Genomic DNA, 17677 nt, shown 5'->3' on the forward strand with positions numbered 1-17677 from the left:
AGGGCTTGTCCTCCCTATGATGGGTACATGACTTCCAGTGTAACTAATTACCAGGCAATACTACCTACAATAGTGAGGATTACTGTCAACCTAGGAAAGTCAGCAGTTCTGGGCAATAGGATTTAGCTAATGATTTAGAATATCATACCAAATGCTTTCTCAGACTGATTAGGACTAGAGGATGGAAAATAGATGATGAGTGAAAAGAGAAGAATGTAATTAATATATTGAGCTATCAGCACTTAAACACCAGCAATTATGAGTCTTTTCTCCCTCACATGCTGTTTGGAAGCCAAATTACCTCCCAATGAGGCTGGTAAGGTCGGCTGCTGGAGTTTGCTGTGGCTGCAGGAGTCTCTCCTGGTGCAGAGTTTCTCTTATTAGCACCTGTAAGGCTGGGAGCAGAGGCACAGGTGGAAGAAGCAGCAGAGGCATCATTGGACTCACTCAAGGACACAGATATAACTGAGCTACATCGGGATCTGGTTGAATAGCTATTCTTTGGATGGGACACTGAAACAGAAATGAGGAACATGTTGTTATATGATGAAAGAGCATTATGGGTAAGGTTTCCCCTATCTCTCCATTTCAAAACAAGAAAAAGAACTGTCTTTGAATGATCAAAAGGAAGCCTATAGGGCTGGGAAGGTGGCTCAGTGGTAGAGCACTTGCCTTGCATGCTCGAGGTCCTGGGTTCGATTCCTCAGCACCACATAAGAAAAAAGCCAGAAGTGGCGCTGTGGCTCAAGTGGTAGAGTACTAGCCTTGAGCTGAAGAGCTGAGGGACAGTGCCAGGCCCAGAGTTCAGGCCCCATGACCGGACCCCCCCCCCCAAAAAAGGAAGCCTATAAAGCAAGTAACTAGAAAGAAAATTTGCCTTCTGCCTTCTTCCTCCACTCCTTCCAAAATCTCAATGCTTTATGGGAATGCTTAGAGACAGAACAGTTTAATATCAAGTTACCCATTCCCCCCCCCCCCCCCATGACTTCTTGGCATTGCCTACTACCGAAACTGGCTACAGCTTCAGCAGCTGACTGAGCCTGGGAACAATAGTATGGGCCATATGTTCAGTTTCCCAAGCAAGAACATTCTAAAGTACAGACTTTGCAAAGAAAGAAGGTAAGCAAATCAAATTTTTACAAAATCCTTTTTAAAAAAGTGAATAATACAAGGTAAAAAACAAATCAATTAAATATAAATAGAGCTAGTCTTTACAACAAACATTTATGCTGCCAAATTCTTTTTGCAAAAATAACCCCAAATTCAAAATACCAACCCAACTGATTTTCAAATTAAATGCTACCAAATTCTAATGATTCAAAACCACTCTCCTGCTTTTTTCCCCTTGGCCTTAAGCTTGGTCTAATAAGTTAATAATCACTACTCCTATTGTTTTGGTAGTGCTAGGGATCAAACCCAGGTCCTTGCAAATGTAAGACAAGCATTCTACTACTGAGCTACATCCTCAAGCCCAACATTTCATTTTATATTCATATTGAAAAATTAGAGGAGGTGAGTTCAGGGACTGATATGTCACTACAAACTTTCACCCAGAGCTGCATCCTTTTCTGTCTTTAATGCTAATATTTAAGGACCTATTATGTGCCTGGAGGGAGGTACATAAGACTCCTATGTTGTTCTTCCCTTTTGTTGGCAGTATTAGGGTATGAACGCAGGGCCTCACACTTGCTAAGGCAGGCATTCTACCACTTAAGCCATAAATCCAGCCCAGAGCCTTATGTTCTTTACATTATATATGGTATATTTCTCAATGCAGCAGAAAACAATGGAAAAAGTATCTTGTGGTTAGGGATCTGGTAAATACTCGTCATCTCTCAAGTTTAAGGTATTTGCATCCATGGACTTTGTAAATATCCCAGAGTCATTTTCCAGTGCCCCTCCCCCCCACAACAAAAAAGTAAATGAGGCACTGAGGAAGAATCAGGGGGAGACCAGAAGATAATCTCTTTACCATATCTAGTGCCCAGTATCTCTCATCATCCATCTTACCTTGTCCAAATGAATCAATGCTCTTCTTCAGAGTTTCCACATCACAGGTGAACCGTGCTACTCGACCCAGATCCTCATCGTATTTACGTTCACTAACAAAGTGCTGGAAAAAGGGCACAGGAAAGTCTCTGGGTTAAACATTATACATGGAACTGATAACTTACTATATAAAAGTGAAACAATTATATTTTCAATTTCCTCTTTTTTATTACTTAAAATCAAATTTTCTCGTTTTCACAAGAGCCCAAAGATAAGTTAGGGGTTTTATGAAATGTTGCAGGATGGTCAAAGCCCAGTAGGTATAATCCAAATACTTGTACAGAAGGGGAAAAAAAGGACAAATTTATAGTGGGGGAATCTCTTTCTACTACATGGTTCCATTTTACAAAGAAGCAGCAAAAATGTCCATAAGCCATGACAATGATCTCATTTAGATAGATGGTTTGGTGCTCTACAATAGGAACCTCCTTAGGAACCATTTCATCTCTATAGCACACGATTTCATAGTCATTGAAATAGGAACAATTTCTTGATGGAAAAATTCTTGATGGAAAATCACTCATGTGAAAAGTCAACTTTGGAAATGAGAAGAGTTTTATGCTGCAAGTGATTTAATCCTTTTTTGCAGACTGAGGGAAGAAGAAACCAACCCCTTGGGTCAAATACTAACTACACTATAGAAATTTTCAGGAAATTTGAAACATGTCAGGAATTAAGTACTCTCGCAGATACATTCAATAAACAATATGTAAGGTAGCCAGGAATCATTTTTTCAGATAGAAAAGCTAAGGGCCTGCCTAGATATAATCTGGAAGATCTCAAATGAATCAGAATCCTTGAGATGCATCCAGAAATACTGACAAGGAAAGGAGAGAAAAATTATCTTTGGGACTTAAGGTCCTAAAGCTCCTTAGTAAATTATATCTTAGGAAAACACATGTGAACCTCTTATAACACGTCCTTAAACATGTAATATTAGTCTGAGATTAATTCTGAAACAAATTTTAGGGTTTGTTGAGTCAAAAACATATGACAAATAAAAGTATCTGGAAGACATTTAAATTGCACAGTTCCTAAGTTCAGTAAACTGAAAATGTGGAAAGAAACAAGTTTCTAGAAGTATTTCTAGCAGCCTTCCAGCCATGGGGAATGGAAACAGATGAAGCTTAATAGAGCCAGAATTCTAATTCCAAAGGGATTTCCAGTTTCTCCTAGAGAACCGAATGAGACTGACTGGCACCAGTTTGAAGATGTTCTATAAAACTGTGTAACATAGCTTAGCTAAATAGGAAGTAGTAATTTAAAGAGTAAATAGTAAAGTTTGTGTCGTTTGGCTATTTTACCTCAATGAATTCTATGGAGCAGTGAGAGAATAGAAGTACTTTATAGACTTGTGTGAACACTGGACTAGAATGATGATAAGGATCCCAGAAAGATCCTAGATCATCTTCCACCTATATCTGTGGAGATTATACATATAAAGGCTATTGAAAGCTTCCTCAGCAACTGTTACTCTCAATTTTGGCAATAAAGCTTACTTTAGAAAGAGCAAAAGCTAAGGGCTCAGGGTAGAAAAGGCCAACTTCCCTTTATTCATACAGTTTACTGTTTACAAACAATTATTTAGAATATATTGTCTACAACTGCTCATGGATATTTCAACCTCTCTCAGGTTTGTATGTTTAGTTTCAGAAACATAAACACTGTCCTTTATATAAAAACCTAAAAGGTATTGAGTCATAAAATGATTCTAGGAGACAGAAGGCCAACACAGGAAGTTTGAAGCTAGCTTGCTACACAGCAGAATTAGTCTTAATCAACAAGTAAAGTATGACTTGGACACTGGTCATCTTCATAAAAATTACAATATAAAAGCAACATCTCAAATTGTTAATTTTTCTCCATAAAATCAGAATTGACCAAACAACTGTTGCTTACTGAAAGTCTGTTATGTTCCAAGGCACTGTGCTAGGCACTTGGAATACAGAAGCTCCGGATATTATGGATTCTAGTGGGGAAGACAGAGCAATCCAGGACACATAAAATTATAACTATTCCATTAGAGCCCAGTATTGGGGCATAAGGAAATGAGGAAGGAAAGGTAGGCCAAAAGTGACCTAGGAAATAGAAAAGTGTCTGTGGAAAGGACCTTTTAGAAGAGCTGGAGTACAGAGGACAATGTGGACACAAGTGTGAGAAAGGATGGGAGCAAAAGCAAGCTCATGTAGAGCCTTGCAGATTGTTTTAAGGATTATATATATTTTAAATGTGTTGGAAAGTTTGAAGCAAGTTACTGTAGTGTTAGGAATGGTTGTAGGATAGGGAAGTTAAGGAAGTAGCAAAGTGCCTGGAGAGAATCAGGTAAGAGTCTATTATGGAAAGACCAAGACAGAATAGTAGCTTGATTCTCATGGTAGAAAAGGAAATGAAAAGGACAGACCTAAGATTTAGTAGGAGGTCAAATAGTTAGAGTCTTTTGATAGATTCAGTATGGGTAATATAGTTTCTTCATTATTTTGTTGGTAGTGGGGCTTGAACTCAGGGCCTGGGTGCTGTCCCTGAGCTTGTTCACTCAAAGCTAATGTTCTACCACTTTGAGCAACAGTGACACTTCCGGTCTTCTGGTGATTAATTGGAGATAAGAGTCTCACAGACTTTCCTGCCCCAGCTAGCTTTGAACTTCTATCCTCAGATCTCAGCCTCTTGAGTAGCTAGGATTACAGGCATGAGTCATTAGTGCCCAGGTGGGAAATGAAGTTTTATTCTTAAGGTTTCCTGTTAAGATAACTGGATAGTTGGCACTACCATTTATAGAGAAAGAGAACCTAGAAGAGGGCTATATTGGGAAGGGAAGCTCATGACATCAATAAATTACAAGTAGCCAGGAATTTTGGAGATTTGCTATGTTAGTTACTGAGGGTAAGAAGAAAGGCGGAAAGGAGAAGTTTTACCTTGATATCAGCTCTGAGCTCAACCAACTGTTCCTCAGACATTCGCACAGCCACATCAGTCATCTTTTTTAGAAGTTCTGCTTTCTTTTGCCGGCTGAGCAAAATTTCCACTGTTGAGGAAATGTAAGTATAAATCTTATTTTGCTGTTAAATAGAATAAAGAAAAGCTACAGTGTGATAGAGGGGGTAAGAATGATAGGAACATACTGTAAATGTAAAAACAGTGAAATCCCTCTGTGTAGCTAATGTAAGCCTGTAATCCGAGATACTTAGGACCCTGAGGTCTGAGGATCGAGGTCTGAAACCAGCCAAAGTAGGACAGTCTTATCTCCATTAACTACCAAAAAACAGGAAGTGGGGCTGTCACTCAAGTGGTAGAGCACTAGCCTTGGGTGAAAAATCTAAGGGAGACTACACTTTGTTCCACAGGCTCCCTGATCTACAAAACTCATGTGTAGCCATGGCAAATAAAAGCTATTATAAAAATCTCCCAGGCACAAAAGAAATCCTCCCAGGAAACAGAACTAGAGTTGTCAGATCAACCACTAAATAACTCTGCTATTCCTGTCCAGCAACTCTGCTATTCCTGTCCAGCAAAATTGGATCATTATTTTTCTAAGTGAGTTAACTGACTATCCACCCTCCTTTTCTTCCAAACAAAAGCCCAGGGTTAAGATAGGCATGATGGCCCGGTACTCGTGGCTCAGGAGGCTGAGATCTGAGGGTCACATTCAAAGCCAGCCCAGGCAGAAAAGGCCACAAGACTCTTACCTTCAATAAACTACTCAGAAAAAGGCAGAAGTGTCTCTGTGGCTCAAGTCATAGAGCTCTAGGTTTGAGCAAAAAGAAGCACACGGACAGGGCCCAAGCAAGCCCTGAGTTCAACCCCCAGGACTGGCAAGAAAAACAAGGTAAGATAGGCAGGCATGTAACACCTGTAATCCTAGCTACTCAGGAGGCTGAGATCTGAAAATCACAGTTCAAAGCCAGCCCAGGCAGGAAATTCTGTGAGACTCTTATCACCACTAAACTACCAAAAAAGCCAGAATTGTAGCTATGGTTCAAGTGGTAGAGTGCTAGCCTTGAACAAAGGAGGCTCAGGGAAAACACCCAGGCCCTGAGTTCAAGCCCAAGGACCCGCCCCCCCGCCCCCCCAAACACACACAAAAGAAAAAAAAAAAGACTTTATCAGGTATTAGACAGCTAAATGTCTTTAGCAAGTTTATGTAGCCCAAATGCCACATGAATATGCCATCGTGAATAACTACAACCACATCAGGTTAATCAATCAAAGCAATGTTAGGAATATGTCTACTAAAGCATCTTAACAGGTAGGTCTAACAGCTACAAAGGGTTTATTGTTCTAGCTCTGAACATAAAACTACTTCTCATTCATATCAACTTCAGTTCCTTTCTGTTCCAGCAGCATTCTGGGATTTCATGACAAAAATTAGAGATTTCAGATGGACAAAATGTGTTGAGTAAAGATTTCTACATATATAATTTAGAGGACTTAATTATATATATAATGAACACGTTACTTTTTTGGTGCCACTACTGGGCTCGAACAATGAACTTAGGACTTCATGCATTTCCTTGCCTTTTTTGCTTAAGGCTAGCCCTTTACCACTTAAGCCACATCTTAAATTCTGTTTGCTTGTTGTTAACTGGAGATAAATCTCTTGGATTTGTCCGCCCAGGCAGGCTTCCATCCTCAATCCTCAGATCTCAGCCTAAGTAGCTAGGATAACAGGTTTGAGTCATTAGTGTCCAGCCTTTGTGTATGTGCATGCGCCAGTCCTGGGCTTGAACTTAGGGCTGAGGCGGTCCCTTAGCTTTTTTTGTGTTGTTGGTGGTGGTGGTGGTCGTCATGGTTTGAGCTCTGGGCCTGGGTGCTATCCCTCAGCTCTTCAGCTCAAGGCTGGCGCTCTACTACTTGAGCCACAGTGCCACTTCTGGTTTTCTGGTGGTTTATTGGAGATAAGAGTCTCACAGACTTTCCTGCTGGGAATGGCTTTGAACCATGATCCTCAGATCTCAGCCTCCTTAGTAGCTAGCTAGGCGTGAGCCACCAGCGCCTGGCTGTCCCTTAGCTTTTTTGCTTAAGACTAGTACTCTACCGCTTGAACTCCACTTCTGGCTTTTTGGTGGTTAACTAGAGATAAGAATCTCATGGACTTTGCTGCTTGGACTGGCTTAAAACTGGGATTCTCAGGGATCAGCACCCTGAGTACCTATGATTACATATATGAACCACTAATGTCTAGTAGGTTTTTTCTTTTTTCTTTTGGTTGGTCGTGGGGCTTGAACTCTGGGCCTGGGCGATGTCCCTCAGCTCTTCAGCTCTACCACTTGAGCTACAGTGTCACTTCCAAGGTTTTCTAATAAAACAAAAAACTAAAGACAAAGACCTACTACTTTAAAAGGTTGATGTGACTGCATATATGAATGTGAAAAACTGAGCTGTGAAGTGCTATATGTATATAAGTAATTTAGTAAAACTATCATTTATAAAGAAGCACCTTCTTGACAGTATTAGTAAAGAAATTATTGTTATCACTGAGGACCAGCATTTTCAGGGAGAAAGGTGATAAAGACATAAAAGTGATGAAGTTGGGGCTGGGAAGATGTCTCAGTGGTAGAGTGCTCTCCTTGCATGCAGGAGGCCCTGTGTTGATTCCTCAGCACCACATAAACCAAAAAAGCCGGAAGTGGCACTGTGGCTCACCAGGCCCAGAGTTCAGGCCCCATGACTGGAAAAAAAAAAAATTGAAGGGGCTGGGAAGGTGGCTTGGTGATAGAGCACTTGCCTTGCATGCCTGAGGTCCTGGGTTCGATTCATCAGCACCACATTAAAAAAAGCCGGAAGTGGCGCTGTGGCTCAAGTGGTAGAGCGCGCTAGCCTTGAGCTGAAGAGCTGTGGGACAGCGCCCAGGCCCAGAGTTCAGGCCCCACGACCGAACCGAACCCAAAAACAAAAACAAAAAAAAAATTGAAGTTAGGTATAATTATACAGCTCTGATTTTGACTAAGATGGCTTTGAGGTTACAGCTAGTTAAAGCTGGGTCATGGGTATTCATTAGTGTATTTGAAATAGGTTTGAAATTTTCTGTGAAATATTTATTTTAAAAAGCATTTTTTTTGTTTTGTTTTGGAGTTAGGAACTGGTGGCTCATGCCTATAATCCTAGCTACTCAGGAGGTTGAGATCTGAGGATGGTAGTTCAAAGCCAGCCTGGGCAGGAAAGTCTGTGTAACTCTTATCTCCAATTAAACACCAAAAAAGCTGAAAGTGGAGCTGTAGCTCAAGTGGTTGAGGACTAGCCATGAGCAGAAAAGCTCAAGGACAACACTCCAGCCCTGAGTTCAAGCCCCAGGAATGGTGGGGGAAAAAAAAGGAAACAACTGTTCTAATTATAAATCTGGTAGGGGCTGGGAAGGTGGCTCCGTGGTAGAGTGCTTGCCTTGCATGCATGAGGCCCTAGGTTTGATTACTCAGTACCACGTAAGCAGAAAAAGCTGGACCTGGCACTGTGGCTCAAGTGGTAGAGTGTTAGCCTTGAGCTGAAGAGTCTAGGCCCAGAGTTCAGGGTCCATGACCGACAAAATAAAATAAAATAAAATAAAAATCTGGCATTCAATACATGAAGTATAATCTGCCACTGAAAAGCCCCAAATCAATACCCCAAATTGCAGCTGATACTTGTTTACATGTAACTATATATCTTTATAAACTAAAACATAATGATATCTAATGCTTCCATTCAAAACTCCACAAATTACCCGTTATTCTATTCCTCCAAATCTATTTCAGTAAGCCTTTACAGAATCCTAGTGATGGCATTCTGAACTCTTCTTTACTTACCAATTATAGATGATGAGTGAAGACTATTTTCCTAAGAATTATGCTTAAGTGGCAGATATCATGATGCAATCTTTACATATTGGTATTATGTATTTATAATATTTAAATTTGTAAATATTCTTAAAATAGACACTTGCAAAGTAATTTTTCTTTTCATATACAGCATAGTACAGCTTCTCAAGACTGATTACGTGTATGAACTCTTTTTCCGCAGGTCCTGGGGCTTAGATTCAGGGCCCTAGGCGCTCTGAGCTTCTTTTACTCAAATCTAGCACTCTAATCATTTGAGCCACAGCTCCACTTCTGGTTTTGTGGTCCTTAGTTGGAAGTGAGAGTCTCACACTTTCTTCCCTGGGCTGGCTTTGAAACCAAGATCCTCAGATCTCAGCCTCCTGAGTAGCTAGGATTATAGGCATGAGCCACTGGTACCTGGCTTAAAAATATAAATCCTTTTAAGTTTACTTTCCACTTATTTTTTTTGGAATTTTATTTATTGTGATTAAGTGATTATATAAATTTCACAGTATTGTGGGATAGTGATACTTAGTTAAAGTCACAAACACATTCTAACCTTCATAGGGCAAATTGTCTTTATCATGGTCTATAAAGTTTATGAGTTCTATGAGTTTTGACAACAGTTATTTCTTCCACATCGGGTGATATTTCTTTCCTTTTGCTTAGCGTCAGGGGTTCCCTCTTTCCTGCTTATTCCCTCCCTCCCATCGCTGCCACTGAGTTGCTTAGTTCATTTTGATCAATGTCCAGTGTAGCTTCCCACTTTTCTTTTTTCTTTTTTGTTGGTCATGGGGTCTGAATTCTGGGCCTGGGTACTGTCCCTTAGCTCTTCAGCTCAAGGCTAGCACTCTACCACTTGAGCCACAGTGCCACTTCCAGCTTTTTCTGCTTATGTAGTGCGGAGGAATTGAACCCAGGGTCTCATGCATGCAAGGCAAGCACTCTACCACTGAGCCACCTTCCCAGCCCCTCCACTTTTCTTATGAGACCATTTGCAAATTACAAACTTAATTTAATAAAGTAGCCACACAGACACACACACACACAGACACACACACACACACAGACACACACACACACACACACACACACACACACACACACTTCTTACTGTGGCATTCATTCTGGGCTTTTTCCCCCTTCAGTACTGGGGATTACGCAGTGCTAGACAGGTACAGGTACTGTTATCACTTGAGCCAGGGCCCCAGCTCTTTTGTTTTTATTTTATTTTTGATAGAGGATCATGCTAACTTTGCCTAAGTTGGCTTCAACCTGGAGATAATCCTACCTCTGCCTCCAAATGTCTGGGATTGCAGTAGTGTACCACTATGCCCCACTCATACAAGCTCCTTTTATGAGGACTGAGAGGTGAAAACCTATTATTTCTATAATAGTTTTAAATAAAGAATGGTTATCTTACTGGCTTCAGCTTTTACTTTGTCCATTTCAGCAAGCAATGCTACTTCTCGATCCATTAAACTAAAAAACAACAACAAAAAAGGACAAAGGCTCAATTAGCAATTCAAACGTAGAAACAGCACATTCTTAATAGTGAAGACTGGAAAAATTTGCAATATTGTAAGGGCCACATGAAAATTATGATGTTTTATTGCCAACAAAGAATATTTTAAGAATTTCCAATAAAAATAAATAGACCTAATTCTTTTACTTCTATAAATTTCAGTAGAACAGTTGCTACAAGTCCAGGAGTTGAGAACCAGTAGATGGCAGTATCAAGATATAAAACATTTTAAAAGTAAGTTGTGCTAAAGGAAAGTCTTAAAGAAATTACTGTTTCCACATATGCATTCACATTTTAAATAGATTTTTTAGTTTATAAAATTTGACAGTTTTGCTTCTAATAAAGCGCTACCCCCCCCCCCCCCCCCGGTCTCCCCTCCTCCTGTGTAAGGGCATATGGAAGCTATCTCTGATTAGGATTTATATAGTTCAACAGGTGTTTTCTTTTTTTTATTATTTTTTATTGTAAAGATACTATACAGAGGGTTACAGTTACATGAGTAAGTTAATGAGTACACTTCCTATTGAGCATTGTTACCCTCTCCATTGTTTTCCCCCTACTATCCCTTCCCTCCCTACCTTCCCCAAGGTTTTTTTTTTTTTTAAATTGTGATTGATACACCATACATGTGATCAGCATCATGGGGATATTTAGTAGTGGTTCTACCAGATGAGTGGAAGTTCTTTGTTTCTTAAGTCCTGTTAATTTTGTCGTATCACCTAACATTTTGGATTTAACATTCACTTATCAGGGAGACCATGTACCGTTTGTCTCTTTGCTCTTGGCTTACCTCGCTCCATCCATTTCCCTGCAAATGCCATTATTTTGTCATTTCTAATGGCTGTATAATATTCCATTGTGTATAGATACCACAATTTTTGGTATTTGTGGTGGACATCTGGGTTGTTTCCATATCCTAGCTATTGTGAACAGTGCTGCAATAAACATGGAGGTGCACGTGTCCTTGTATATTGGTTCCTGTTGTTCAGGGTAGATGCCTAGAACTGGTATGACTGGGTCGTAAGCAAGGTCAATCTTTAGCTTTCTAAGGACCCTCCAGACTGCTTTTCAAAGTGGTTGTATAAGTGTACATTCCCACCAGCAGTGTAATAGGGTTCCTTTCTCCACATCCCCTCCAGCATTTGTCGTTGGCTGATTTGTGTTGTATATACTGGATGTTAACCCCTTATCTGATATATTGCTGGTAAATATTTTTTTCCAATTAGTTGGTTGTCTTTCTAGCTTGGTTGCGATAGATTTAGCTGTGCAGAAGCTTTTTATTTTAAGGTAGTCCCATTTGTCGAGTCTCTCTCCAATTTGTTGTGACCCTGGGACTCTGTTCAGGAAGTTCCTTCCTGTGCCTATTAGTTCAAGTGTCTCTCCTACTCTGTCGTGCAGTAGTTTCAGAGATTCAGGTTTAATGTTAAGGTCTTTAATCCATTTTGAGTTGATGTTGGTGCATGGTGATAGGCTGGGGTCCACTTTTAGTTTTCTCATGTGGCTGCCCAGTTTTCCCAGCACCAGTGGTTGAAGAGGCTGTTTCTTCCATTGTATGTCTTTGGCTCCTTTGTCAAATATCAGCTGGCTGTAGGCCTGTGGATTTATTTCTGGATCTTCTATTCTATTCCATTGGTCTTCGGGTCTGTTTTTGTGCCAGTACCATGCTGTCTTTGTTATTATAGCTCTGTAGTAGAGTTGGAAGTTTGGCATGAATATCCCTCCCATGTTGTCTTTATTCCCTAGAATTGTTTTGGCTATTCTAGGTCTTTTGTTGTTCCATATGAATTTTTGGACTGTTTTCTGTATTTCAGTTATGTACGTCATTGGGATTTTAATACGAATTGCATTGAATTTGTATATTAATTTTGACAGTATTACCATCTTCACTATATTAAGTCTGCCTATCCAAGAGCATGGGAGGTCTTTCCATTTCCTAGTGTCTTCTGCAATTTCTTTAACTTTTTATAGTTTTCATTAAATAGTTATTTTACATCTTTGATTAGGTTAATTCCTAAATATTTTATTTTTTGGGAGGTTATTGTGAATGGGGTTGCTCCCTTTATTTCCCTCTCTTCTTGTACATTGTCAGTGTACAGGAAGGCAACTGATTTTTGTGGGTTGATTTTGTATCCTGCTACTTTGCCAAAGTGATTTATGATTTCTAAGAGTTTGGGGATGGAGTTTTTGGGATCATGAAGGTATAGTATCATGTTGTATGCAAAAAGGGATAGTTTAACTTCTTTCCCTATGTGGATCCCTTTAATGTCTTTTTCTTGCCTTATTGCCCTGGCTAAGGGTTCCAGGACTATATTCAAGAGGAGTGGAGACAGTGGGCATCCTTGCCTTGTTCCTGATTTTAGGAGAATTGGTTGTAGCTTTTCCCCATTAAGTATAATATTGGTTATTGGTCTGTCATAAATGGCTTTTATTATTATAAGAAATGTTCCTTCTATTCCTATTTTCTCCAGAGCTTTTAGCATGAATGAATGTTGAATTTTATCAAAGGCCTTTTCTGCATCTGTGGCAATAATCATGTGATTCTTGACCTTGGCTCTGTTGATGTATTGTATTACATTTATTGACTTACGTATGTTAAACCATCCCTGCATCTCTGGGATGAAGCCTACCTGGTCATAGTGTATGATTTTTTTTATGTGTTTCTGGATTCTGTTAGCTAGAATCTTGTTAAGGATCTTTGCATCTGTGTTCATCAAGGAAATTGGCCTGTAATTCTCTTTTTTGGTTGGGTCTTTGCCTGGTTTGGGGATGAGTGTGATATTGGCTTTGTAGAATGAGTTTGGGATAGCTTCCTCCTTCTCTGTTTCTCTGAAGAGCTTGAGGAGTATGGGTATTAGTTCTTCTTTAAAGGTCTTATAGAATTCTGCTGTGAATCCATCTGGTCCTGGGCTTTTTTTTGTTGGAAGACTTTTGATAGCTTCCTGTATCTCGTTGTAGGATATTGGCTTATTTAATTGGTTTACTTCTTTGCTCAGTTTGGGTAACTTGTATTTCTCTAAAAATGCATCCATTTCTGCCAGGTTTTCTTCCTTTAGAGAGTACAACTTTTGAAAGTAGTCCATTAGGATTGTTTGGATATCTTGGGTACATGTTGTGATTTTTCCCGTGGCATCCCTAATCCTTCAACAGGTGTTTTCAATTGTATCAGATCATTGTCATTTTAATTTTTCTTTTTTTAAAAAAATTTATGCGGTACCAAGGAATTGAGCCTGGGGCCTCAAGCATGCTAGGCAAACACACTATACTAAGCCACATTCCCAGCCCCTCATTTTAGTAATTAGGACACAGAATAGTTAAAGCTCACTTCTCAGAAACATTTATAAAAGCAATCTGGAGCAAGGTGCTAGTGGCTCACGCCTGTAATCTTAACCACTTAGGAGGCTGACATCTGAGAATCATGGTTCAAAGCCAGCCTGGGAAGGAAAACCCATGAGACTCTTATCTCCAATAAATCAGCAGAAAACCAGAAGTAGCGCTGTGGCTAAAGTGGTAGAGCACTTGCTTTGAGCTGAAGAGCTGAGGGACAGCGCCCAGGTCCAGAGTTCAAGCCCAACAACTGACAAAAAAAAAAAAAAAGCAATCTGGAAAGATGGTATTAGTTTCTGATAGGTTTTTTCTTTATTTTAGTTACCTTTGTTTTTTAGTAGATTAGGGTTTAAAATCAGAATGTCAAATAAAATTTTTTTGGGGTCATGGGGCCTGAACTCTGGGCCTGGGCGCTGTCCCTCAGCTCTTCAGCTCAAGGCTAGCGCTCTATCACTTGAGCCACAGCACCACTTCTGTTTTTTTTTTTTCTTTCTTTTTTTGCTTATGTGGTGCTGAGGAATCGAACCCAGGGCCTCAGGCATGCAAGGCAAGCGCTCTACCACTGAGCCACCTTCCCAGCCCTATCTCAATTTTCTTTAAATGTTGAGTTCAGATTTTACTCTTCCCTCCCTCCCTTCTTCCTCTGTAATGATGGGTATGTAACCATGACATTCAATGCACATGCTAAGTAAGCACTCTACCACTGACCTTTATCTCCAGCTTTTGGCTTTTTGAGATAAAGTCTTGCTATGTGGCCTAGGCTAGCCTAATACTACTGTCTTAGTCTCCCAAGTTCTACAGTTACATGTATATACTACCACACTACAGCATCATTTCCCCCTTTATTAGGGGTGGGGTAATTATTTATTTTTTTGTGCTGATACTAGGGCTTGAACTCAGGGCCAGGGCACTGCCCTTTAGTTGTTTCCATTGAAGGCTAATGTTCTACTACTTGAGCCACAGCTCCACTTTCCAGCTTTTTGGTAACTAATTGTAGGTAAGAGTCTATGGACTTTTTTGTCTGGGATGGGTTCAAAAAATATCAGCCTCCCAAGTAGCTAGGATTACAGGAGTAAGCCACCAGCACCCAGCTTATATCCTGTTTCCTTCCTTCCTTTCTTTCTGGTTGTGGGGCTTGAACTCTAGGCCTGTTCCTGAGCTCTTCAGCTCAAGGCTAGCATGCCACCACTTGAGCCACAGCACCACTTCTGTTTTTCTGGTGGTTAAGTGGAGATAAGAGTCTCACGGACTTTCTTGCCCAAGCTGGCTTTGAACCGCAATCCTCAGATCTTGGCCTCCTTAGTAGCTAGGATTACAGGTGTGAGCTACCAGTGTCCCACTCCTGCTTTCTTATCAATCTTGAATTTAAATTAAATAACAGCTCCAACAATGTGAAGCAGACAAATTTGATCAATTAGCAAGGAAAGTATAATTGGGTTTAGAAATGATTAAATCAGGGCTGGGATGGTGGCTCAGTGGTAGAGCGCTTGCCTGAGGCCCTGGGTTCGATTCCTCAGCACCACATAAGCAAAAAGAAAAAAGCCGGAAGTGTGCTGTGGCTCAAGTGGTAGAGCACTAGCCTTGAGCTGAAGAGCTGAGGGACAGTGCCCAGGCCCAGAGTTCAGGCCCCACAACCGGACCCAAAAACAAAACAAAACAAAAAGAAATGAGTAAATCACCAACAAAAGAGATTTTAGGTTTTAAGTATTAGAAAGCTTTTGATTTTACTTATCTTCAGGTATGGCTCAACTTTTATTTGATGTCAAAGAACAAGAAGTCTTCCACATAATTTCCATGATGCCTTGTCAGGGATTATATAATCTTACTGCTGCAAATATGTAAGAACCTTTTGCTTCCCATACTGTTACGAACAGAAAAATGGCTAAGTGACATTAACTCCAAGCCTTAGTTCTGTGTCAAATGGAATAAACTCACCTGTCAATTATGTCTTGAAGTTCCAACTACAAAAAACATTGAAGTAAAGATAACTTAAAACCCCCCATCAGGTAGACAGAAGAGCTTTATACCAGCAGGGAAGGGCAGGTAATCTCTCTCAAATAAAATTGTGCTGGTTATGAGATCTGCTAATCAATACTAAATACACAGTTCCCAGGCCAAATTTTTTTTTTTCATTTGTCATTTATGGCTGGTTTCCAAGAAAGCAGGAACTCACAAATATCTCTCCCAAAATGTTTCCTGGTTCAGGTTTGTTCTCAATGGAATCAGGTCTTATGACTAATCAGAAAGCTTAACAACAGTCTAGGAGACTAGAAGCCTACCAAGGCAAAGTTGTAATGAACTATACTTAGCTCTTTTCTTTTTCTTTGTCAGTCATGGGGCTTGAACTCTGGGCTTGGGTGCTGTCCCTGTGCTCAGCTCAAGGCAAGCTGTCTACTGCTTGAGCCAGTGCCACTTCTACTTTTCTAGTGGTTTATTGGAGTTAAGAGTCTCATGGACTTTCCTGCCCAGGCTGGCTTTCAACCGAGACTCTCAGATCTCAGCCTCCTGAGTAGCTAGGATTACAGGTGTGAGCCACTGGCTAGCTCAGCTCTTTTATTTTTCAAATATGTCATATGATAAAAAATGTAGTGCACACTATCTTGCCCATGTAATTGTAACCCCTCTGTACAGTATTTTCACAATAAAAAAAAATGTAGTGCAAAGGGCACGCTGCTTTGTCTTAGAGGTGCAGAAAATAAAAACTACCTCATAAGCTTTTTTTTTTTTTTTTGCCAGTCCTGGTGCTTGAACCAAGGGCCTGGGCACTATCCCTGAGCTTCTTTTGCTCAAGGCTAGCACTCTACCACTTGAGCCACAGCACTACTTCCAGCCTTTTTCTGCTTATATTATATTAATGAATTAAACCCAGGGTTTGCTTCATGCATAGTAAGCACTCTAGCACTAAGCTACATTCCTAGCCCCTAGTAAACTTTTTTAGACATCAGAGCTGGTCCATGAGATTCTTCAATAAACCACCAGAAAACCGGAAATGGCACTGTTGCTCAAGTGGTAGAACACTATACTTGAGCTAAAGAACTAAAGGACAACGCCCAGGCCTGACTGACAAAAAAAAAAAAAAAAAAAAAAATCCAGACTAGCCTGGGCTACCTATCAAGACCCTGTCTCAAAAATGTAGAAACAGGGGCTGGGAAGGTGGCTCAGTGGTAGAGCGCTTGCCTTGCATGCATGAGGCCCTAGGTTCGATTCCTCAGCACCACATAAGCAAAAAGAAAAAAGCCGAAGTGGCACTGTAGCTCAAGTGGTAGAGTGCTAGCCTTGAGCTGAAGGACAGCGGCCAGGCCCAGAGTTCAGGCCCCACGACTGGACCCCCCCCAAAAAAAAAGTAGAAACAAACCAGCTATGAGCAGCTCATGCCTGTCATTCTAAGCTACTCAAGAGGCTGAAATCTCAGAATTATTATTCAAAGCCAATCAGGGAAAGAAAGTCTGTAAGATGCGTATCTCCACCAATAAACCACCAAAAGCCAGAGGTGGGTCTGTGGTTCAAGTGATACAGCACTAGCCTGAAGATTAAAAAAATAAAAAGCACAGACAGTGGCCAGCCCCTGAGTTCAAGCCCTAGGATGTGCACCAAAACAAAACATAAGAACAACAACAAAAAATACCAAAGAATAAAAAAGAAGGGAGATAGCTACTCAGGAGGCTGCGATCTGAGGATCACAGATGAGGCCAGGAAAGTCTGTGAGACTCTTATCCCCAATAAACTACTCAGAAAAGGCTAGAAGTGGCACTGTGTGTTCAAGTGGTAGAGCTTTAGCCTTGAGAACAAAGAGGTTCAAGGACAGAGCCCAGGCCCTGAGTTCAGGACCCGGGACTAGTTTCCCCCCGCCCGCCCCCCCCCCCAAAAAAGAAGGGAGAATGGGATAAAGGAGAGTGATAGACGAAGTTCATTGCAATACAGTGTATACATATGTATACACTGACAATATGCAATGACAATAAAACTATCCTTATATAAATAATATATGCTA

The 17677-nt window shown here is 40.5% G+C and overlaps 1 protein-coding gene across 1 annotated transcript in view; it reads right to left on the reverse strand.

The window, feature by feature from the left end:
* Positions 1-17677, reverse strand: part of Spats2 (spermatogenesis associated serine rich 2) — a 64183-nt gene that overhangs the window by 2256 nt on the left and 44250 nt on the right. Inside the window, exons 9-12 of the mRNA XM_042677714.1 lie at positions 10261-10319; positions 4962-5071; positions 2011-2113; positions 302-513 (exon numbers count right to left, since the gene is read on the reverse strand). Of these exons, the coding sequence (XP_042533648.1) occupies positions 302-513; positions 2011-2113; positions 4962-5071; positions 10261-10319 (484 nt within the window). The remainder of the gene's footprint in view (positions 1-301; positions 514-2010; positions 2114-4961; positions 5072-10260; positions 10320-17677) is intronic.

The sequence above is a fragment of the Dipodomys spectabilis genome, unplaced genomic scaffold (assembly GCF_019054845.1).
Source record: "Dipodomys spectabilis isolate Male_0828 unplaced genomic scaffold, ASM1905484v1 ptg000039l, whole genome shotgun sequence".
NCBI lineage: Eukaryota > Metazoa > Chordata > Mammalia > Rodentia > Heteromyidae > Dipodomys > Dipodomys spectabilis.